The sequence below is a fragment of the Cnephaeus nilssonii genome, assembly GCF_951640355.1.
Source record: "Cnephaeus nilssonii genome assembly, chromosome: 4".
NCBI lineage: Eukaryota > Metazoa > Chordata > Mammalia > Chiroptera > Vespertilionidae > Cnephaeus > Cnephaeus nilssonii.
Genome location: NC_137075.1, coordinates 34,588,491 through 34,612,930, shown reverse-complemented (window position 1 = coordinate 34,612,930; position 24,440 = coordinate 34,588,491). Strand labels below are relative to the sequence as shown.

The following is a 24,440-nucleotide window of genomic DNA, read 5'->3' as shown; positions in this document are numbered from 1 at the left end:
CATGAGGTAGAAAACACTCACTCTCTCGAGCCACTAGGATGCTCCCTGGCAGGTTTGTAGGTGCTCAGTGAACAGTTGTTGAATGAGTGACTGAAGGAAAGGTGAAAATCTCATTAGAAACAGTCAAGTATAGGTGACTTAGAATCAAGGGAGTAGATTATGTGATATAAACTCTTAAGGTTTGCAAGAATCCAGAAAAAGGAAATTTTGTAGAGGTCAGAAAACTTACTTGAAAGTCAGAACCTGTACTGAGGATTTGCAGGAAAATGAAGGATATTGGAGTGGGGAGAAACAACTCAAAGTCTGTAGACTTAAACAGTGAATATGGCAAATAGTTAAGTTTATCTGTTTATTGAACTTTTAACTGTCATATCTCTTTTAGACATTATGTAGTCAATGTCTTGAGAAATGTTTATAAGACAGATCAGAGCCCCTGCATGTTAGAGCTAGACAACCTCTCAGAGATAATAAAGGTGAACACGATTAACTGGTGTGTCTGGGATGACAGAGCTCGTTAGTGAAGGAGCCAGAACTCCAGTCAAGGTTTCTACACCAGGCCACCTCAGATCAACACACAAAGCAGCCAGCTGGTCAGCACATTTTTGAACTACAAGGTAGACAGATTACATTAAAATATTACTCTAACTTAAAGGCTGCTAAATTAATCTCCTTTTAGAAAATCTTTGTGTACCCAAAAATGTTACTTGAGAAACTAAATCTGAAAACTGAGCCTACCTAGCAAAAAAAGTTAGTGTTATTATTATCAAATTAAATTTACAACATAGACCTATATGTATTCAATCATGATTATATTTCAAAATAGCTAGACATAAGAGATTGAAAGAGTTGAAGGCCTAGATTTAATACTTGAACTCTGTCACCCTTCTGCCTGGAGTCAGCCCCGGAAATAGAGGAGGGAAGGAATGCAGTTTAAGAGCGTGGAGATTTGGTTCATGCAGAAGTGGTTTAGAGCCTGCTCTGCTGCTAAAATCTATGCAATGTTGGGGGAGTTATTTAACCTGGATTAGGCTTTGTTTCCTCATCTGTAAAGCATTAATATTAAGTATGCCTACTTTATAGTGATGAGGCAAGATTTAAAGAACGTGATGTGTAGTAAGAGTTCAGTACAATGCCTGAGACAAATTAAGCACTAAATGATAGAGATGATGATGTTGGTGATGTCAATAGTCTATTCTCTCTGAAATATTCTAGTTCTCAAGGTCAAGCTTTTATAATCTGAGGTGGTCCCTACAAAGAAGGACTAGGCCCTAAGGGGAGGGGATTAAAACAGGAGTGTCATTTCTCTTCTGCCTGCCAGGTCAATCCAGGAGGTTGAACAATACAACCTAAACAAGACTCTTCCAAAATGCCTTTTCCTTATACATCTCCCCCCCCCCCAATATATTTTTTATTGATTTTAGAGAGGAAAGGAGAGAGAGGGAGAGATAGAAACATCAGTGGTGAGAATCATAGATCAGCTGCCTCCTGCACGTCCCACACTAGGAATGAAGCTCACAACTCGGGCATGTGCCCTGACCAGGAATTGAATCATGACTCCTGGTTCATAGGTCAATGCTGAACCACTGAGCTATGTTGGCTGGGCCCCTTATACTTCTAAAAAAGTGAAACAATGACAATACATATGGATCTTTAACAGCCTTTCTGAGAGTCCAGAATTAGGACAGTTGCTGTGTTCACAGGATTGGTATGGTACCAGTATAACTGGACAATCAGTGGGTCCCTGCTGCCTGTCACTACTTGAGCCAATTAAGCAGAGACAGGGTTGAATCATATATGAGCGTTTATTCCAATACCGCCGGCAGTTCGGCACAGCAGCAAGTCATCCACAAAAATCCGCTCTGCAGCCCCCTCATAAGTCAGCTGTTCATATAGAGTAGGACAAAGATTACACGGGAAGTAGGGATTGTGGGCATGGGGAAGGAGGCTATGCGGGTTGGGGTGGGACTCCATTGTTTGGGCAACAAGGTTGTTAATCTTCCCATGATAACAGGCGGTTCTTGAATGAGAACGGACCACATTTAAAGGTTGACTCCCTGGTCCAAGGTTGACTCCCAGGTCCCAGAGGCACACAACTCCCAGCCAGGTCAGAATGTCCTTTCTTTAACCAACACAAGGCAATCGTGGTTAACGGAGCATGATTAATATTTCCCATAACCATAGCTGGTCCCCAGTATTTTATCTTTGCCCCATTCCTAAAGGCCCTCTGTACTTATCTTCTCCCTAAGAATCCCCAAGACAATAGCAAACGTGGTTTCCTCCAGATGGAGTCCCATTCCTGGTCCCAGGAAGCAGTCTCCCACTCTGAGTGGACCATAGAAAACGTTTCCCTCCCCATCCTAACAGCTGCTAATGAGAAGGGAGCACTTACATTTGCTCTCTGGCCTCGGGTTACTGTCTTTTAGCTCTAGTGTGTATCAGAAACCTCAAAGTTTATTCTCTTTCCTTGTACTCTTAACTTCAGGTGTGGAGGATGTCCTGACCCTTATATATGCTAGCTAATTAATTGTAGTAACTCTGCCCCCCAGCCAAATTAGCTATCACACCTGAACTAATAAACTGAGGGGAACTGCTTGTCTGATACTAATGCTGCCCGCATAACTAACTGCTCTTAGGGTTTCCGCAGCAAATTCAAATGAGTTAGTATATACAGTGGTTAGTGTGATTTAATATTACTAATTGTATATATTTTTCTTCTGTTCAGTCCCAATAAAATTATATAATGCAACTAGCTCATGTAAAGGATTCTGGGTCAAATTAAAATGTGGAACCATGTCTTAGTCAATTTGGGCTGCTATAATCAAATAGCAGAGACTGGGTGACTTAGAAACAACAGCAGTTTATTTCACAGAGTTCTCAAGGCTACAAGTCCAAGATCAGGGTGCCAGCCTGGTCAGATTTTGGCGAGGATCCTCTTCCATGATGCAGACTGTCAACTTCTTATTGTATCTTCACAAGGCAGAAGGAGAATGAGCTAGCTCTGACCTCTTTGAATAAGGGCACTAATCCCATTCAAGAGGACTCCACCCTTGTGATCTAATTATCTCCCAAAGGCTCTATCTCCAAATATCATCACATTGGGATTAGGGTTTTGTGTTTGTTTGTTTTTTATTAATACTTACCCAAGGATATTTTTTTCCATTGATTTTTTTTTTTTTAGAGAGAGTGGAAGGGAGTGGAAGGGAGTGGAAGGGAGTGGAGGGAAAGGAGAGAGAGAGAAAGAGATAAGGAAAAGAGAGAGGGAGAAACACCAGTATGAGAGAGACACAATGACTGGTTGCCTCCTGCATGCACTCCGACCCAGGCCAGGGACTAGAACTTAAAACTCAGGTATGTGCCCTTGACCGGAAATTGAACCCGAGACCTTTCCATGCATGGGCCAACACTCTAAGCACTATGCCAGCCAGGGCAGGATTAGGGTTTTAATATATGACATACATATATATTTTATTGATTTCAGAAAGGAAGGGAGAAGTAGAGAGAGAGAGACGGAAGCATCAATGATGAGAGAGAACCATTGATTGGCTGCCTCCTGCATGCCCCACACTGGGGATCGAACTCAGAGCGTTGGCCTGCGGACTGAAGGGTCCCAGGTTCAATTCCGGTCAAGGGCATGTGCCTGGGTTGCGGGCACATTCCCAGTAGGAGATGTGCAGGAGGCAGCTGACCTATGATTCTCTCTCATCGATGTTTCTAACTCTCTTTCCCTCTCCCTTCCTCTCTGTAAAAAATCAATAAAATATATTAAATAAATAAATAAATAAAATGCTATGTGCTTGATATTCATTAACTCACCAAATCCTCACAGCAGCCCTGTCCATTGTTTGCTCCTTGTTTGCCAGGCTCTCTTTCCCCCCGCCCCCCCCCCCCCCAAAAAAAAAATGTTTAGCAGCTTTAGTCATATAGCCCCAAAGTAGAAACATCAATGTATTGATCAATAAGAGGATGAATAAACAAACTGTGGTAGATTCCCACAATGTTGCCAAGCTCTCTTCACACAAAATGATGAATAAGACAGAACTGGTCCATTCCCTCTTTTTTTTTTTTAATCTAAATTTTTTATTGATTTCAGAGAGGAAGGGAGAGGGAGAGACAGATAGAAATGTCAATGATGAAAGAGAATCATTGATTGGCTGCCTCCTGCACGCCCCACACTGGGGATCAAGCTTGCAACTTGAGCATGTGTCTTGACCAGGAATCGAACTGTGACCTCCTGGTTCATAGGTCAATGCTCAACCACTGAGCCACACCGGCTGGAGCCCCATATTGGTTCTTATGGTTAGTTGAATAATTAAAATGACAGGAGAAAATCATGTTTTAATATATACACACAGGAAATTCACATATGCATGAAAATTCTAAAACAGTAAGGCAGAATAAGGTGTGTATGTCATTCTGGATTAAGGAGAAGGAGATAACAGTGTGGGACTTGAAAGTGAACTAAGGCAATTCACAGTGAGTTGAAAAGAGTTAATGGTTAGTAAACAAATGCTTGCTGGGCAATGTTTAGTAAACAAATGTCTAGAGACAATGGGTCAGAGAGAGGACTTTGATCCAAAGGGGCCTGCTAGGTTCCTCCCTATCTTCCATACCAGTTCACATTGTACTGTGGTCATCTGTGGTGGCAGTTCCTCTGGGACAGGCCTTCCATCTCAAATGCTTTTTAGATATTTTGGGGGAAGGTCATTGATTCTTCCTGAGTCTTCTGTTTCTTTTATAAATTAAATGTATATATAGTGTGACATTGGTTAATAGGAGCATATAGGTTTCAGGTGTAGATTTCTATGATACAAGATCTGTATCTTGCACTGCCTGTCCACCACCCACAGTAAATCTTCCATCACCGTACATTGGGCCCCTACACTCCCCACCCACCAACTTCCCTCTGCAACCACCACACTGCTGTTTGTGTGCAAAGTTTCCGTTGTATTTCCCACATATTGTTCCCGGAAGAGGGACCTGGCCCTTAGGGGGTCTGTTTGGGACCAGTTGGTAGTGTGTGGGTTCTTGACCTCATGCAGGAAAATGTTCACAGCAGGAGTTCAGGTGAATTTTAGAGCGTGTTTATTAAAGCTGGGGACAGGGAGGGAAAGAGAGAGAGAGAGAAGAGGGAGATGAGAGAGATGAGAGAGAAAAGCATTGTTAGGCTGCCTCCTGCATGCACCCCAACAAGGGATCAAACACGCAACCGGGCTACGTGCCCTGACTGGGAACCTAGCCCGCCACCTTCTAGTGTAGTACTGGACAACACTTCAACCAGCTGAGCCACACTAGCCAACGCTGGTCCCTTCCCTCTTTTTTTTTTTTTTTTTTTTAATATATTTTATTGATTTTTACAGAGAGGAAGAGAGAGGGATAGAGAGTTAGAAACATCAATCAGCTGCCTCCTGCACACCATCCACTGGGGATGTGCCCGAAACCAAGGCACATGCCCCTGACTGGAATCGAACCTGTCCACAGGCCAACGCTCTATCCACTGAGCCAAACCGGTTAGGGCTGGTCCCTTCCCTCTTGAATCTTACCTTCTACTGAGGGAAAACAAGTATAAATCAGCGAACAAATAAACCAGATATTTGCTGATTCTAAATACTATGAAGAAAAGAAATAGGCCCCGCTGGCATGGCTCAGTGGTTGAGTGTTGACCTATGAACCCGGAGATCAAGGTTCAATTCCCCGGTCAGGGTACATGCCTGGGTTGCGGGCTCAACCCCACTGTGGGGCATGCAGGAGGCAGCTGATCGGTGATTCTCTCTCATCATTGATGTTTCTATTTCTCCCTCTCCCTTCATCTCTAAAATCAATAAAAATGTATTTTCAAATATGTACATATTTTTTTTAAAAGAAAACAAATAAGGTGACAATAATAGATAGCAATGAGAGGGGTTGAGTTAGGTAAGGCCACAGTGAGGAAAGACTGCTTTGAGGAGGAGACATTTGAACTGAAGCCAGGCTTTGTCAATGAGCCTTGAGAGGAACAAATGACCATAACTGGCTTTTAAAGAATTTGCCTTCTGATTTGCAAACAGAGCAACTGTCCCAGGACCTTGTCACTTTCTTTTCTGTGCCACCAGTTACCTACAGTAAAAGAGGAAGGGGGTAGGGCAGAATAATGCCGCAGTAACAGCCTTATTCATATGTATCTCTGTGCATTTGCCAAATGTTTTTGTGAGACAGATTCCTATGAGTGGAACTGCTGGTTTTAAAAGGAATTGTGCACTTGAAAATTTCACGAATGCCACAAAATTATCATCCCCCCCCCCCCCCCCCAATTATACCAATTTGTACTCTCACACTACAGTGGCCTCTTTCTCACAGTGTTACCAACAATATTCCCCCACCATTCTTTGTTCCTAACTTTAATGAAATAAGAGTGTTTGTAAGGGAAGGAGTCAAAACTAATTTTGAAAATTACTTAGGTCTAGGTGCACGGAGAGGAAACAAATTAAGGGCATACTAAATACTGGGACTAAAGCGGCTAGTGAAACAGACTTGTGGTCCTCGAGCTCGTGGAGCTTACAGTCTATGGAGTGCTCTCCAACAGAACTATAATGTGAGCTACAAATGTAATTAACATTTTTCTAGTGGCCACATTAAAAGTGTAAAAAGAAACAAGTAAAATTTTTGAAAAGATAAATTAAAAAATGTATTTTATTTAACCTACTAGTCAATATCCGAAGTATCATTATTTTAACACGAAGCCAATAGGAAAAACTATTGAGATATCTTACATTCATTTTTTTAATGCAAAGTCTTCAAAGTCCCGTGTGAGTTTTTTTTAATATATTTTTATTGATTTTTCACAGAGAGAAAGGGAGAGGGATAGAGAGCTAGAAACATCGATGAGAGAGATACATCGACCAGCTGCCTCCTGCACGCCCCCTACCGGGGATGTGCCCGCAACCAATGCACATGCCCTTGACCGGAATCGAACCTGGGACCCTTGAGTCCGCAGACTGACGCTCTATCCACTGAGCCAAACCGGTTTCGGCTCCGTGTGAGTTTTATACTGATAGAAAATCCCAATTCAGATTATGTCACAGATTATGTCACATGTGGCGAATGGCTATGGTGTTATGGGCCATAACTCTAATGCAATGCTTTTCAACTGTGAGCTGGAATGTAATCATAAGGGGGGAGGGGCAGGCCCAGCCAGCACTTCAACAACAACAAAAAGCCCAGTAGGCAGCTCCTTGCTATAGTGGCTGAAACAGCTCAAATCAGCCAGCAGGTCTCCTAGGAGCTAATGTCAGGAAAATGCTGGATTGGTTTTCATCCAGAAAGTTGAAGAAAAGCTATCTGCTCAGAAAGTCTCTTGACTCCTTCTATATGTGGAGATGGCTGAGGAAGGCTGGTCTGAGGACAGGATTCACTGGACCAGGAGACAAAACGACTGGATTCTCGCTACCAGTTTCCCCCACATTAGCTGGGACAATTCAGTCGCGTTGTCTCAGTGCCAATATTACCTACAAATTGATTCTCAAGGAGTAATACACAAGACGGAGTATGCCTGTGATTGACAGTAATGTGTTAATTAAGTGGAGTATATACTCGGAGCATCACTAACCTATAGAAAATAAATGTCTTTTTCTTACCAGGATTCAGAGAAGATGTGCATTGAAATTGTCAGCCTGGCCTTCCACTCAGAAGCTGAAGTGATGTCTGATGAGAACATAAAACAGGTGTATGTGGAGTACAAGTTCTATGATCTACCCCTGTCAGAGACCGAAACGCCAGTGTCCCTGAGGAAACCGAGGGCAGGAGAAGAGATCCACTTCCACTTTAGCAAGGGTGAGGCAGCGCCCGCGGTCAGTGGGGAGAGCGGGCCGACAGACGTTTAGACTGAGGGGGCAGAACTACTCTGGGCTTCTGGTGGGGTGGATCCAACCCTTTTTCTTTTATTTATCAAAATAGTATGCGCATGTGGTTTGAAAATATCAGATAGCCTTACAAAGGTTTTGAAGTAAAAGCAAACAGCCCTTGGCCCCACCCCTTCTCCAAAAATCACTCCCATGCTCCTTCTGTCATCCCTCAGTCCGCTGTACCACTTTTCCCCCTTTTCTGTTATTTCTTCTGTTATTTGACTCCATATTTCTGAGTAATGTTTTATTGCAATTTACTGATTCACCAACTTTAGAGATTATCTGCTGAGTTTCTTAGAACATAAAATTTCTTTCACACCATACCCATGTTCACTTCCCCCCTTAAATGGATCATAAGGTCCAAACTTCTGTCTTGCCTTCCCACCATCCAAGTGTCTGTCTTGCATCCTTTTAGTTGCTCAGTTACACCAGGGTCCTTAATGGCTGCCGGGGAAAGGAAGAATGCCTCCTTCTGAGCCTATTACACAGGTTTCATAGGACGTAATGGCTAGCACTTAATCATGTGGCCAAACCTAGCTAAAGTAGAGGTTGGAAAACATAGGTCAGTTTATTGGAGACTGTAACATCTATACTAATAAAAGGGTAATATGTTAATTAGACCAGACTTTTTCTGGATATCTTCCAGACGTCCTTCCGGACAAAGCCACGGTGGCAGGGGTCAAGGCAGACATGGTTAGGGGTGATCAGGCTGGCAGGGGGGAGCAGTTAGGGGGCGATCAGGCTGTCAGGGGGGAGCATTTAGGGGGTGATCAGGCCGACAGGCAGAAGCTGTTAAGGGCAATCAGGCAGGCAGGCAGGCGAGCGGTGAGGAGCCAGCAGTCCCAGATTGCGAGAGGGATGTCCGACTGCTGGTTTAGGCTCGATCCCTGCAGGCCAGGCCGAGGGATCCCACCTGCAGGAGGGACCCTGATCACTCCAAAGATGCCCTTTGAGGCACAGTGTCACCCCAGGTGTGGCCTGTAGGGGAGGGGCTACGGGAGGTTGGCTCCAGGGCGTGTCCGGCCCATTTCACCCATTCCCGCCCTACTGGCCATCTTCTAATTAATTTCCTTTCAATGTGCATGAATTTGTGCATACCAGGTCACTAATATGTAAATAATAGGTGTGGCCCAGCCAGTATAGCTCAGCAGTAGAGCGGAGACCCATGAACCAAGACTTGCTGGTTGACTCCAGGTCAGGTTGCAGGCTCAATCCCCAGGAGGGGGCGTGCAGGAGGCAGCAGATTGATGATGTTTCTCTCTCAACGAACGATGTTTCTATCCCTTTCTTCCTTTCTCTCTAAAAATCAACTAAAAAACATTTAAAATAAATAAATAAATAAATAATAGGCATGGCTGAGTTCAATAAAACTTTACAAAACCGGGTGGCCAGCCCGTGGGCCCTACTTTTCCAACCTCTGTTTTATATGTACCACTTATGAAAATCTTAGTGCCCAAATAGCAAAAGTGTATGATTCTTTGTTCTTTTCCCTCTTACCTTAATATAGTGATAGACCTGGACCGCCTGGAGCAAAAAGGCCGAAGGCAATTTCTGTTCGACATGCTGAATGGACAAGGTCCTGAGCAAGGACGGTAAGCATTTACTCTCCACTTTGAAAGAAAGGAGATATTCATCCAAGAATCGAACAGTTTTAGTTTGGTTTTGTGCTGATATTGAATAGGTTAACTACTTCTTTTACATTGATTTACCCTTAATGAATTTCTCATCTACTTGAGTCTAATTTATGTTCATGGATAACTATCTGATAAAATATATAATCTTGTAGATTTAGTTCATTTCTCATTCCATACCAGCTCCTACTTGGGTTTTTGTGTCTGTGTATGTGTGTGTGTGTGTGTGTGTGTGAGAGAGAGAGAGAGACAGAGACTGGGGGTAGGGCAGAACGCCTGCAATGCAAGTGTCCCGCCCACTCCTGGTCGGTGCCTGTGTATGCAAATTAACCGACATCTTTGTTGGGTTAATTTGCATATCACTCCTGATTGGCTGGTGGGCGTAGTGGAGGTATGGTCAATTTTTATGTTTGTCTATTATTAGGTAAGAATATACAGTAACAATTTTTTCTTTCCTTTTTGCAACCTTCTACTCAATTTTAGAATTCAGTTTATTTTATTTTTGACTTCCTTTTGCCAATATGGTACAATAAACAGAACATTGTCTTTGCAATCAGACAGACCTGGTTTTGAATCCTGACTCTTCCATTTACAATGATCTCTAAGTTATTACTTAACTTGAAGGCTACTGTGAGCATAAAATTGAAATAACATCGTTTGCCTAAAGCACTTGGTATTGTGTCCAGCATGCAGTAATGATAGTTACCATCCCTTCCTGGGAAAATTGGGATGGGGGAATTGGTATTATCCCTTTGCAGTTTTCAAGTTCTCAATAACCATACAGAAACATAACCACAAGTGAATATTGCTTACTGAGCTAAAAATGTATCATTTTCAGAATTCTTCTTTCAGCTTAGTTATCTTTAGCTCTTAAGAGTTTAAATTTTTAGACCTATTCTTGTTCCCTTAGTACTATTAGCCACCAATGTTTGCTTTTAAAAAATACATATTTTTATTGATTTCAGAGAGGAAGAGAGAGGGAGAGAGAGATAGAAACATCAATGATGAGAACCACTGATCAGCTGCCTCCTGCACGCCCCACACTGGGGACTGAGCCTGCAACCAGGGCATGTGCCCTGACTGGGAATTGAATCATGATCTCCTGGCTCATAGGTCAATGCTCAACCACTGAACCATGCTGGCTGGGCCAATGTTTGCTTTTAAAAAAATATAGAATTATGCCCTGGCCAGTGTTACTCAGTTGGGTTGAGTGTCGTTCCATGCAGGGAAAGGTCATTGGTTCAATTTAGACCAGGACACATACCCAGGTTTCAGGTTTGATCCCTGGTGGGGAGGCAACAGATCAATGTTTCTCTCTCATATCAATGTTTCTCTTTCTCTCTCTCCTTCTCCCTTCCTGTCTTTCTAAAATCAATAAAAACATTAAAGAGAAGTATAGGATTATGAAGTGTCCAAAATAGGCAAATTGAGAGACAGAAAGTAGATTAGTAGTTTCCATGAACTGAGGGAGAGGGCAATAGAGAATGACTGCTTAATGGGTACAGGAGTTTTGGAGGAGGCGATGAACATGACCTGGAATTAGATAGTGGTGATGGTTGCATAAGATTGTGATAATACTAAGAAATACTGAATTGCACACTGTAAAATGATTAAAATAATGAATTTATGGTACTTGAATTTTTCTCAAAAAATTTAGTAGGTACCAGTCTCTGGAATTCAATATCATTTTTTGCTAGGCTGTCAGGGTAGTAATCATTGCTGACTGCTTATCCTGGCTGGGTGGCTCAGTTGGTTGGAGCATCGTTTTGCACACCGAAAGGTCACAGGTTCGATTCCCGGTCAAGCTACATACCTAGGATGCAGGTTTAGTCCCTAGTTTGGATGTACAAGAGGCAACCAATCGATGTTTCTCTCCCCCTCTCTCTAATGTCTATAAACATATCCTTGGGTGAGGATTAAGAAATAATAACTGTTGACTGCTCACTACTTGTGAGGCACAGTGCTGTTCACTTTATAGTATAATCTTTCAAGACTTACAGCTCTAAGGAATATACATTTTATATTCGTTTTGCAATTCTATATTTCTTCTGTTTCCTTTACTATGCTCAGGCTTGGTACCCAACTTTTATTTAGAAATTGAAAACCTTTTCTTCTAACTTCTCCTGTTTGTTGTTTTTTGTGCAACTCATCCACTGCCCATATCAAATCTTTCATCAAAATTATAAACCAGCTCTAGCCAGTTTTGCTCAGTGGATAGTGTTGGCCTTTGGACTGAAGAGTCATGGGTTCAATTCCAGTAGAGGGCACATGCCTGGGTTGCAGGCTCAATCCCTTGTGGGGGGTGTGCAGGAGGCAGCCGATCAATGATTCTCTCTCATCATTGATCTCTCTCTATTCCTCTCTGAAATCAATAAAGATATATCTAAAAAAAAATTATTAACCATCTTGCAAGAAATTATATCTCAACGGTTTTGAGACAACTTGATCAATTACATTGAGTCTTATAGTTCCCTCTTTCAAGGCTGGTTGTTAAATTTTTTAATATACTTTTTAACATCCTCACCTGCAGATATGTTTTTAATGATATTTTTTAGAGGGAGAGGAAAGGAGAGAGAAAAACACACACACATGATGCCAGAAACTTTGATCAGTTGCCAACTGAATGGGGGATTGAAGCTGCAACCTAGGCCGGGAATTGAACTGCAGCCTTTTGGTGTACAGGATGATGCTCCAATCAACTGAGCAAGCTGACCAGGACCCAGTTGTTACTTTAAATTACACCAATTCCTCACTCTTTCGCTGCTGTAATTAGACATTGTCTAATTTATGATTACTTTCAGCCTTATTTTTTTTAAGGCTTAGGGTATCAGCAGTGCTGAATTAAATGTAATTTCCCTCCCTTAGTTTAAAGTTCACAGTGGTAAGTGATCCTATGGATGAAGAAAAGAATGAATGTCAAGAAGTAGGATATGCATATCTGAAACTATGGCAGATCATGGAATCAGGAAGAGACATTGTAGAGCAAAAGCTAGACAGTGAGTAATACATGTTTTGTGCTTCTCAGTTCCATTTATTTCTAAGCAAGTCATCATAATAATACTTTTCCTGTTTTACCTTCAATGTAAAATTACTGCTACAAAGTTTGAGACAAGTTGGATCGAAATCCCTATAACTCTACTTACTTCTAGATCAAACCTGAGGGTAGTCAGTTGTCGATTTTATTTTTAAAAATTTTTATACCTTTCTAGTTGTCAATTTTAGTTAATATACCTCTTGATTACTAGAATCTACTATGACTCTCCAATGTTTGAGATAGGAAGTTTGAAAAGACAAGTTCTTTTAATTTCAATCAAATTTAAATGCCAGAATTTCTGACCCCTCTTAAGCATAGAGTTTGTAAAGGCAGCTCACACCCCTTCTCTTTTAATGCCTTATCATGCACCTAATTTCTTAGACACCAACTTTCTACTCCCTCACCTCTCACAATACTGGTGACCAAGTCTTATCCATTCTACTTGAGAAGTGTCTTGACTACATTCCAACTGCTATACTAGTTTTCTGAACTGGTCTCCCTGGCACTGGTTTCTTCAGTCCATATCCATCTACTACAGTGTCTCTATACATTTGCTAACCACATTCTTCTTAAATGTTTTTAAGACCTTTGCTATAAGGCCAACATGTTTTAACAATATTTGCATTTGAATGCCTTTAGGTGGGCCTGCTCTGTCCAGTTCTCTGTTCCCTGTTACCTTATACAGCTGGGACTTCACACCTTTACCTTAGCTGCTAGGTTGTGGTGGGCATTTACTATTCACCAGACTAATGGTTTTTGAACTTCCTGTCATAAACCATTAGTGGATGGTGAGATTAAATTAGTAAGTCACATTTTGAAGAAAAACACACCAGAGAACTGTAGAAAAGAAGGTATCAGAGTACATTGCACAGTACTGCTCTACAGCAGCGGTTCTCAACCTGCGGGTCGCGACCCACAGGTTGAGAACCGCTAGCAGGGTCGGTCGCCTAAGACCATCGGAAAACAGATATTTACACTACGATTCATAACAGTAGCAAAATTAGTTATGAAGTAGCAACGAAAATAATTTTGTGGTTGGGGGTCACCACAACATGAGGAACTGTATTAAAGGGTCGCGGCATTGGAAAGGTTGAGCACCACTGCCCTAGGGGATCCTTGTTTATCTTGCAGGTTCATCCTGAGTTTGAATGGTGGGTTTCCCTGGTTCAATTCTTGGCCTTTTCTTCTTTTTTTAAATATAGTTTTATTGATTTTTTTACAGAGAGGAAGGGAGAGGGATAGAGTTAGAAACATCAATGAGAAACATCGATCAGCTGCCTCCTGCACACCCCCTACTGGGTATGTGCCTGCAACCAAGGTACATGCCCTTGACCGGAATTGAACCTGTGACCCTTCATTCCAAAGGCCGACGCTCTATTCACTGAGCCAAAACCGGTCAGGGCCTTTTATTCTTCATATACCCTTTTCCTACGTGTTTGCATCCACTCTCAGGATTTTAATTATAACCTAGAAATGATCTCAGATCTAGGTTTCTAGACCAGATTTTTAATACAATTTAGCTTACAGCAAACTAAGTAACTACTTGTATGCCCTTAGTATGTCCCCACCCCCACTACTAACTTGTACCTTATGTTCCCTCTTACCCAAATAAGAATGGTCATCTTTGATTCCAACCTTCTTCTCACTCCCAACATTCAATCACAAAATTCTATTTTCTCTCTTTAAATATTCTGAATGTCCCCACCTTCATACCCTCATTGTTGTACTTCAGACCCCTTCGTTTCTCCCCTGAATTAGTGCAACAGCCCAACTACCCTTCCTGATGTATTTGTATCCCCTTTGAATATATTACCCAATAATGGATTCATTTTTCTAAAACCCAAATAAAAAGTCACTAATAACTTCAGTGAAAACCAAATTCCTTGGAAGACAAGTAAGACCTTTTATGATCTGGCCCCCGCTTATCTGCATAGCTTTCATTTCTGCCATTCCTTGCAATTTTCTAAACTCATGTTTTGGCATTAGCTTAGGTATTTTTTACTTTTTAAAGAGTCAGTTTAGGGATTGTCTCCAGAAAGCCTTTTCCAATTTCTCCATCCTGATTAGGTGACACTTCTGTGTTCCCAAAGCACCTTGTTTTCATCACAGCACTTACCATACTGTAACTGTTTTCCTTTGTCTTCCATTTGACTCAGTCCCCCTAAGAAATAAAGTAACTTAGTATCCCCAGCACCCAATGTTTTTTAATGGAATGCTGCTGCTGCTGCCTGATTGACGTTTCTTTTTCCTTTCCCAACAGTTGTTAGCCCTACAGACCAGGCTACCCCAATAGGAAGTCTGAAGGTGTCCCTTCAAGCTGTTGCTGCCTTCCATGCTATTTACAAGGAGATGATCGAAGATTTGTTTTCGTGATAGAACAAGTGCTATTCCATTCTAATCTCTGTGAGGGAACCATAGTAAAAAAGTCTCTTATAAAGTAACTTGCTAATCCATAAATTTGGTTTACTGTGATGTCTAGCTAGTATCTCTCAATCTGATCATAAAAGCTTAGAATATGAAAGTTTGTTTTCATGATACTAGCTGGACAAAGTCATTATTTTCTAATGCCTCAGCACTTTACCAGGCGAGCAGGCTTGCCTTTAGGAACTGCCAAAAAAAAATCACAGAAGTTGAATTTACAAAAACAAAACAACAACAAAAAAACCCCAGTTTATTTATCTTTTAGTTCTTCCAAAATTGAAAATATCAAGTCCTACTGCTAAAGAGAAAAAAAACAAACAAAATCTGAGACCCCTCCCCCCTCCTCTCTTAAAGTCACAAAACACAGAATTAACTGCAGTGGAACAGGTGGGTGCCGAGAACCAGGAGGGGGAGTATGGCAAGATAAACTCCCCAAATACTTAAAAAGCTGTTCAACAGAAACTGTGATAAATACAGGACAATGCAAGACAAGTAAAAATAAGGAGCAGCAGTGACGAGGCCATGTTGTAGAAGTGGCCTCCATTCTTCTTTTCTCTTCTCATCAGGATATTCTAGGCCCAAGGCATGACTATTGCCCCTTCCAGATCTAAACGTTGATTCCTTAATAATGAGCCTCCTTCCAGATTTCACTAGAAGCAGTATATGAGGCACGACTGTTCTTACTCAGGTGTATCAGAAAACAATGGTAATTTTGTTTCTACCAATATCCATGTGTGAATTTGAAAGGAGGATGAAACCAAGCCTTGGAGCGTCGCTGCTGCTTATGTCTTCCAAGGCAGCAGATACCCCAGATCTTGCATGAGGCAAGAAAGCAGGAAAACTCAGACGGAGGTACCAGCCTGATCTGCCTTACTAGCTCAAGTTGTATGGTTTATCACAAACATTAGCAAATTCCAAGAACCTGTCTGTTCTTGAGTACTGCAAAGATGCAACTTAAAGAGATGTGAGGAAGGTCATGGCTGTAGGGTAGGATGGTGGATCGAATCTGCTGGTTAAGAACCATGGTGCAAGTAGTTATTCACCTTGTACTAACATCTTGGAAATATACTCTGAGACATCAAAGAATAAGATGTCAGAAGCACTGACGTCCTGGCAGAAGGTGACAGGAAGAGAGGAATGAAATGGTGTTAACAGTGGAAGCCTCTGCCCTTCTTCACAACACCTCCTGCCTTGCCATCTGGATGGGGCCACTGGCACGTGTCCTGGTGGGCCTGGAATTCCCCGAGTAGATTGGTCCACACAAATGGCCCCCTAAACCCATAAACACAAATGGCAAAACTTCAAAAGAAAAAAGGAAAAATACAGTTTCTGTCATGTAAAATTTTCAGGGGTTGGCTGGAGGAAGAATGGAGCTGAGGGCCAAAGTTCAGAAGTTACTTCCTCTTTTTCTTGGGGGGTGCAGAGCTGTGTCTGGAACCACGGTTAGAGCCACGGCCTGAACTGTGCACAGATGCCTTCCTCTTCCGGCTCATACTTCGACTCTGTTCTTCCTCTTCCTCATAACGACTTTCACGGTCCGCTAAAGAGAAGAGGTATTACTAGTTGGATATAGGTTAGTGTTAGGTACCTGATACTACTGGATAGCATGGAATAGTACTGAGAATATAGTTTGGAGTTAAACCTTTTAATCTGGACTCAGTCACTTACCAGTTGTGTAATCTTGACCAAGTACTTAATATTTTTGAGTTTTGGTTTATTTATAAAATGGAAAATTATAAACAAAGAAGGATTAAATATGGTAATTTATGCAAAGTCCTATCACAATGCTTAGGATATAGTGGATATTTCCTTTCACCTATTTTTTCTTTTTAAGTTTTATTTATTGATTTTATAAAGAGAGGGAGGGAAGGAGAGAGAGAAAGAGAGAAACATCAATTTGTTGTTGTACATATTTATGCAGTCATTGGTTGCTTCTTGTATGTGCCTGGCCAGGGATGGACCCATAACCGTGGTGTCTATCAGGAGGATGCTCCAACCTATCTGAGCTTCCCAGCCAGGGCACTTCCTTTTACCTTTAACTGATATTGGGCATTTGGTTTCAGAGTAATTAAACTGGCACTATAAAAATATTCCTAACCTGGGAGAGGCCTAAAAATTTAGACTATTATAGAACTTAGATTTGGAAGCTGAATGACCTAACTCTGGAGCCTTATAAGACTATGTGGCTATCATGACTATGGGTCAATTGAGGACTTGACAGATGAAAAAAGTATCCAATTAGGCAGTCATGTCTATTGGAGAATAAAAATTACAGACCTTGTTTTCTCCACTAGTTAAGGACTGAAATCTGTTAGAAATTTGTGCCTCAAAAAAATAAAACAAAAAAATTTACCTTTTCGGGCTTCTTCCTCTAGTTCATCCCAATCTTTTCCACTCTCTTCTTCACTGCCCAATGATTCCTTGGAATAGTCTGAAGAAAAAAAATTTATTAGTAAGCATTAATCATTATACTGGAATGGAATAATAGAACTCTTCCCTTTTGCAAAGTAGTTTCCAGAAATGGCATTAGATTAGAAAGCCACAGAAACTTTTCCTTGTAAAGACTGACCCGATTCTTCAGCTTCTGATGAATAATCTTCATCACTGTCCTCTTCTTCTTCTTCATAGTCATCCTCTGAAGGATTAAAAGTCTCATCTTCGATTTCAGACTCTGAATCCCCTTCCTCAGCATCACTACCCTGATGAATTAGAGAAAAAAACAAAAACACTATTTACTGTTTAATGGATATCCTAAATATATAATTCATATTTATTAAAAAGTTTCACTTCATCCTTCCTTGCCCAGGAATATTAACTGCAGAAATATTCTTGGTAATAAAGCATTATGCTGAGTTGGGAGGACCATTTTTTAGAAAACAATATTTGAAATCTTGTCAGTGGCTACATATACCTAGTTAATTTATTGTTTACCTATAAAACTAATTTGGAGAAATAATATCAGATGTGTTCAGAGATTTTCCCACTTGGTCTGGCTTTTTATGTACTACTTTTCCTAATTGCTCAAATAACGGGCAACTATTACATAGCAGAAAAGAAACCCCACACTCACGCACCTCACCCTCAGGCTCCAGGAAAGACCAGCCACCTTGTTCGAAGAAGCCCTCAGGGTCATCAACAATAGTCTTCATGATTTTAGTCCAGTTGAGGGACTGTACTCCTTCTGTATACTTTAGGTCACAGGAACTGAGAGAAATAATATTACAAAGTCAAAATCAATCCTCTATATTTTCTGAGAATATCCAGTTGTCAAACTGGTGATTAGAATCTGAAGAGCAGTTAACCTTTTCTTAAATTAATGGGAACAGGTATTCTTTGCACTGTGCCACCAGAACATGCCCAGATGGCTGATATTTGGTCTCCCAAAGCACTAGCCCTCACATCAAAGCAGCATTCCAACTGCAGCAATCTCTGTCCCTCAACTAAATTAATCTAAGTTCACTTTCTTCTTCTTTTCTATTTTCTTTAGGAAGGAAGAACCCATGTAGAATTTGGAAGGCTGCTGAAGTTGAGAGTGAGAAAGAGATAGAGGAGGATTTGGGGAGGCAGACAGCTAGAATGTGTGGGACAGAATACTAGAGGATAGAGTGATGGGAAAGCTCTGAAGATTTGCTGAGGATGGATCCCCTCAAATTCTTGGCCGAGGATCGATCTGCACAAACATGAGAGGAAACTAATTAGAACTGGGCAAAGAATCACAGAATTCCCAGATCGCACACAGAGGTGGAAATAATTCTCGTTCCCATCAGCTTTAGTGCAAAGACCTCAAAACACTCAGGGAATTGGGTAGAATCTTCAGAGATGTGCTACCTCAGCAATGGGAACAATCAGCCCCAGACTCAAGGCTGTTCTGATCCAGCATTCATGACACTTGAGAACAACAAGTCTTAAAAGATCAAATGGAATCCAAATAACTGTAGCTTAGAATAGAATCGAAAAAATTTGAAATAACAAAACTTAGCACCCAAAAATATGGAGCCACAATGTAGGGCAACCAATCACAAATTACCAGGCATGCAAAGAAGCAGGAGAAAAATCAACCAATGAAAACAGACCCAGAAAATACAAAGGTGATGGATGAAGTAGCAAATAAAGATGTTAAAAAAGCAATGATAAATGTTTCATATGTTCAGATGTTCCATATGTTTAAGAAGAGGAAAACTTAAAGACAATGAGATGAAAAAATGAAATCTGTATAATTACTCTCAGAAAAAAAAGAGGGACTGAGGAAAGAACAAAAATATTTGAAGATTCATGGTCAGAACATATCCAAATATGAAAACAACAAAGCCCACAGATTTAAGAAGCTCAATGCAGACCAAACATTTGGATAATTATAATAAAGAAAAGCATACCAAAACATCTAGGTATCAAAATGCTAAAAACCAATGAGAAAAAAAAATCTTAAAGAAGCTTGAGAAAAAGACAGAGGAAAGAAGAATGACAGATATCAGAAACCCTCGAAAACTAGAAGACAAAAAATAACATCTTAAATAGTAAAAGACCGTCAACTTAGAATTCTATGTGCAGCAAAAACACCTTCTGAATGAAAGTGAAATACTTTCAATAAGCTGAGGCAATTTACACAGAAAACCTGCACCTCAAATACTAAAAGTTTATGAGGCAAAGAAAAATTATAGCAGAAGGCTACAGATAGAAGGTTGGAACCACACAACGGCATGAAGAGCACTAGGAATGGTGGATATGAGTTATACAAAAGACTTTCCCCCTCATTTTGTAAACTGAAAGGCAACTGTTTTAAAGCTAAAATAATGACAATAAATTGTGGAATTCATAAAATATTAGAAGTACAATATATGACAATAGCAGAAAGGACAGAAGAGAAATTGAAGCATAAGAACCTTCCAACAGTAAAGATGTTTTATCTAAGAGCAAATGGTGATAAGATGTATATGTAAACTTTAGAGTGATTATTATAAAAGTAAAACAAAGAGACCCAGCCAGTGTGGCTTAGTTGTTGAGCATAATCTACGAACCAGGAGGTCACAGTTCAATTCCTGGTCATGGCACATGCCTGGGTTGTGGGCTCAATCCCTGGCAGGGGGGCGTGCAGGAGGCAGCCGATTGATGATTTTCTCTCATCATTGATGTTTCTCTCTCTCTCTCTCTCTCTCTCTCTCTCTCTCTCTCTCTCTCTCTCTCTCCTCCCTCCCTCCCTCCCTCCCTCCCTCCCTCTCTAAAATTAAGAGAAATATGTTAAAAAACAAAGCAAAACATAAAGCATAGGACAGATGAAAAACAAATAGCAAGATGGCAGATTTAAACCCAATCATATTGATAATTACATTAAACATAAATGGTCTGTTTTCAACAATCCAATGAAAATGTAGACATTCTCAGAATGGATTTTAAAAAGTGAGACTGGCTGGTGTGGCTCAGTGGTTAAGCATCAACCCATGAACCAAGAGGTCCCCAGGTTCAATTCCCGATCAGGGCTAGATCACCATAGCGGGTGTGCCGGAGGCAGCCGATGGATGTTTCTCCCTTATCGAAGTTTCTATCTATCCCTCTCCCTTCCTCTCTCTCTATTAAAAAAAAAAAAAAAAGTGAGCCATAAATGTATGCTATATGTTATCTACAAGTAAGTTACTTTCATATAAAGTAATGTAAGTTAAAAGATAAGCCATACTAACCAAAGCCAGAAGTCTATAGTAATATCGCACCAAGCAGATTTCAAAATGAGGAATATTACTAGAAATGATGAACATTTTATAATCACATGATCTCACTCATATGTGGAATCTAAGCAACAAAACAAATGGATGAATGGAGTGGATCCAGAGACATGAAAGCATGGAACAGAGTTCAGAATCTTGGAGGGAATGCAGGGGAGTGGGAGGTAATCAACCAAGAACCTCGTATGCATATATGCATAGCCCATGGACACAGATAATGGGGCAGTGAGGGCCTGGGGCGGGGGCAAGGGTAGGCTGGAGGGGGTCACTGGGGGAAAAAAGGGGACATATGTAATACCTTCAACAATAAATAATTATTTTTAGCCTAGCTGGTTTGGCTCAGTGGATAAAGCCTCGGCCTGTGGACTGGAGTCCTGGGTTCGATTCCGGTCAAGGGCACATGCCCGTGATGCGGGCATGATCCCCAGTAGGGGGTGTGCAGGAGGCAGCCAATCAATCATTCTCTCTCATCATTAATGTTTCTCTCCCTCTCTTTCTGAAATCAATAAAATAAAATAAAAAATGTAAAAATGAATGAGACTAGGTTAAAAAAATTATTTTTAAAAAAATAGACCCTCCTCTACATGGTCAAAAACTTCTATTTTTTTAACAAAGATGCCAAGGTAATTTGATAGGTAAAAAGATAATTTTTTCAATAATTTATGCTAGAATTGGAGATACACCCCCCACATCTCTAATAATAAAAGTATAATATGCAAATCGACCGAACGACCAAACAGCAGAACGACTACGCTATGATACCCACTGGCTCCAGGCCAGCCAAGGTGAGTGCAATGTGATAGGTGGGGGGTCTGGCCATCGCCCCATGATTGCCCTGCAGAGGGAGGCCCAGGCCACTGGCCAGCGGGGCCTTCCTCTTTGGGGCTATCGATCGCAGGGTTCCGGGACTGTGAGAGGGCACAGGCCTGGCTGAGGCCTCCTCCCCCTCACCGGAGTGCACGAATTTCTTGCAGTGGGCCTCTAGTATATATATATATATATCTCCAAAACATGAACCTTGACCCTTATACCACCGTAAAAAAATTAACTCAAAATGAATCACAGAGCTGAATGTAACACCTAAATCTATAAAACTCTAGAAGAGAGAAAATTTTTTATGACCTTGGGTGAAGCAAAATTTATTAGATAAGCTCTGGTCAGTGTCACTCAGTGGTTAGAGTGTTGGCCCATGCACTGCAAGGTCAAAGGATTGTTCCCTGGATAAGGGCATGTACCTATGTTGCAGGTTCAATCCCCAACCTGGGTCAGGGCACGTTCAAGAGGCAACCAATCAGTGTATCCCTCACACATCGATGTTTTCTATTTCTTTTTCCCTCCCTCTCTCTCTAAAAACCAATTGAAAAACCCTAGCCAGTTTGACTCAGTGGATAGCACATTGGCCTGCGGACCAAAGGGTCCCGGGTTTGATTCCGGTCAAGGGCACATACCTAGGTTACAGCCCCCCCCGCCCACTCCAGGCCCTGGTCAGGGATCATGCAGGAGGCAACCAATCAATGTGTTTCTCCCACATTGCTATTTCTCTGTCTTGCCCGCTCTCTTTCACCCTCTCTAAAAATCAATGGAAAAATATCCTCAGGTGAGAATTAAAAAAATAAAAACCAATGGAAAAAATACCTTTGGTGAGGATTAACAACAAAAAATAAATTAGGTAAGACGTAAGAGCAACATTACAAAAGAAAAAGTTGACCAAAAATTTCGTGAACATTTTATACTTCTGGCTTATAAAAGACACTTAAGAAAATGAAAAGGCAAAGTAACTATTGGAAGAAAATATATGCAAAATCTGTATTTGTTGAAAGACTTGTATATAGCCTAAAGAATTCTTCAACTCAGTAACAAATTTTCAATGTGGGCAAAAAATATGAAGATATTTCATCAAAGGTACAGAATGATACATAGCATATGAAAAGGTGCTCAACATCATTAGCCATCATGGAAATGCAAACTGAAAGCACAATGAGATAGCACTACACACCCACTATAATGGCTAATATTAAAAGACTGAAAGTAACAAGTGCTGGTGAGGATGTGGAGCAACTACAATTCTCACACACTGCAGGTTTTCTAGTATCCTGGAAAATGATTTTATAGTTTCTTATAAAACTAAACATAAATTTAACCATATGGCCAGCACTTCCAATATTATAGGTGGTTTACCCAAGAGAAATGAAAACATGTATATACAAAGAGTTGTACATAATGTTTATAAGAGCTATTCATAATAATCACCAAGTGAAAACAACCCAAGCACCTATTAACTGGTCAAGTATGGACTATTCACACAGTATAATATTCCTTAGTAATAAAAAGGAATGTAGTACTGATGCACAACTTGGATAAATTTCAAAAGCATTATACTAAGTGAAGGATGCAAGAAAGAAAGGTTATATCCTGTATATTTCCATTTATGTAGCAGTCTAGATTATTCTAGAATCTTCTGCAAAGTGTATAATGACAGAAACCAGGGACAGGGTTAAGGAGATTGACTGTAAAGAGGTATGAACACTTTTAGGAGTGAAGGAAATGTTCTATATCCTGATTATAATGGTAGATATGAGATTGTATATGTTTGTTAGAACTCATCAAATCATATATTTTAATTGCTGAATATTATTACATGAAACTTGTACCTCAATAAAGCTGATTTGAAAAAGTAATATACATCTTACACATAATAGTTGTGATCCTATATCACTTACCTGCACATATTTCTTAGGAAAAACTTCAAGGAAACCATAAATTTCTATTTTTCTGTTTATTTCTAAGCTCTTGACATATTTCTTATGAAGAGACTACATTTATAGCACCTTCCTTTTCCAGATAATGAAGGGGGAAGGTAAGGGGCAGAGCAAATTATACTCATGGCTACTCAAGCCTCACACATTACCTAGGGAGTAACGAACATTTCCCTGTTTATTGGCGTTCTGGGACTTCCATGAGAAATACTTTTAGCTGAAGTGTGAGCATATGGTGTTAACGGCAAAAATAAAAAAAACCTGGCCAGCATGCCTCAGTGGTTAGAGCGTCAGCTCATGCACCAAAGGGTCTCTGGTTTGATCCCTAGCCCTGGTTGGGGCACATGCAGGAGGCAACTAATTGATGTGTCTCTTTCACATCGATGTTTTTGTCTCTCCCCCTCTCCCTTCCACTCTCTGAAAATCAATGAAAAAATTATCCTTGGATGAGGACTAAAAAATAAAGTAAAATAAAACTTTATCTGTCTCATCCCAGTAATAAGAGAAAACAAGTAAGAAACACCCCCCACTGTTTATAAATATTATTATAAATGTGTATAGATCTTTTTATACATATATCAAACAGAGTTAGTAAAGATCTGACTTTGATTTTCCTTGTGTAAGTATCCATAAATTATTGTTGGGCATTTAGAAAAAAGTGAATAGCTCTAATGGATCTGAGTTTTTAAGTCCCAGTCTATAACTCTAACCAAAGACAGTCTCACCTTAAGTATATCATATTTTTATGTATAACATACCATACTTATATTTTACTAGAGGCCCAGTGCATGGATTCGTGCACTGGCTGTAGGTGCACCTGCCAGTGGTGAGCCCAGAGTCTGGCACCAGCCCATCAATAAGCTGAGCGGTGCTCCCGCTGTGGGAGCACACTGACTACCGGGGGTGGAGGTTGGGGGCAGCTCTGGTGTTGAGTGTCTGCCCCGTTAGTCAGTGCGCATCATAGCGACCAGTCGCTTAGGCTTTTATATACAAAGATAATATAGGAT

General features: G+C 40.7%; 2 protein-coding genes across 2 annotated transcripts in view; one reads left to right on the top strand and one right to left on the bottom strand.

The window, feature by feature from the left end:
* RPGRIP1 (RPGR interacting protein 1) overlaps positions 1–15,051 on the top strand; it is a 58,722-nt gene extending 43,671 nt beyond the window's left edge. Inside the window, exons 20-23 of the mRNA XM_079768644.1 lie at positions 7,614–7,806; positions 9,385–9,469; positions 12,374–12,504; positions 14,803–15,051. Coding sequence (XP_079624770.1) covers positions 7,614–7,806; positions 9,385–9,469; positions 12,374–12,504; positions 14,803–14,915 — 522 coding nt within the window. The 3' untranslated portion in view covers positions 14,916–15,051. The remainder of the gene's footprint in view (positions 1–7,613; positions 7,807–9,384; positions 9,470–12,373; positions 12,505–14,802) is intronic.
* Positions 15,052–15,199: 148 nt separating this feature from the next.
* SUPT16H (SPT16 homolog, facilitates chromatin remodeling subunit) overlaps positions 15,200–24,440 on the bottom strand; it is a 41,808-nt gene continuing 32,567 nt past the window's right edge. Inside the window, 4 exon segments of the mRNA XM_079768624.1 lie at positions 15,200–16,503; positions 17,317–17,394; positions 17,533–17,662; positions 18,038–18,167. Of these exon segments, the coding sequence (XP_079624750.1) occupies positions 16,358–16,503; positions 17,317–17,394; positions 17,533–17,662; positions 18,038–18,167 (484 nt within the window). The 3' untranslated portion in view covers positions 15,200–16,357.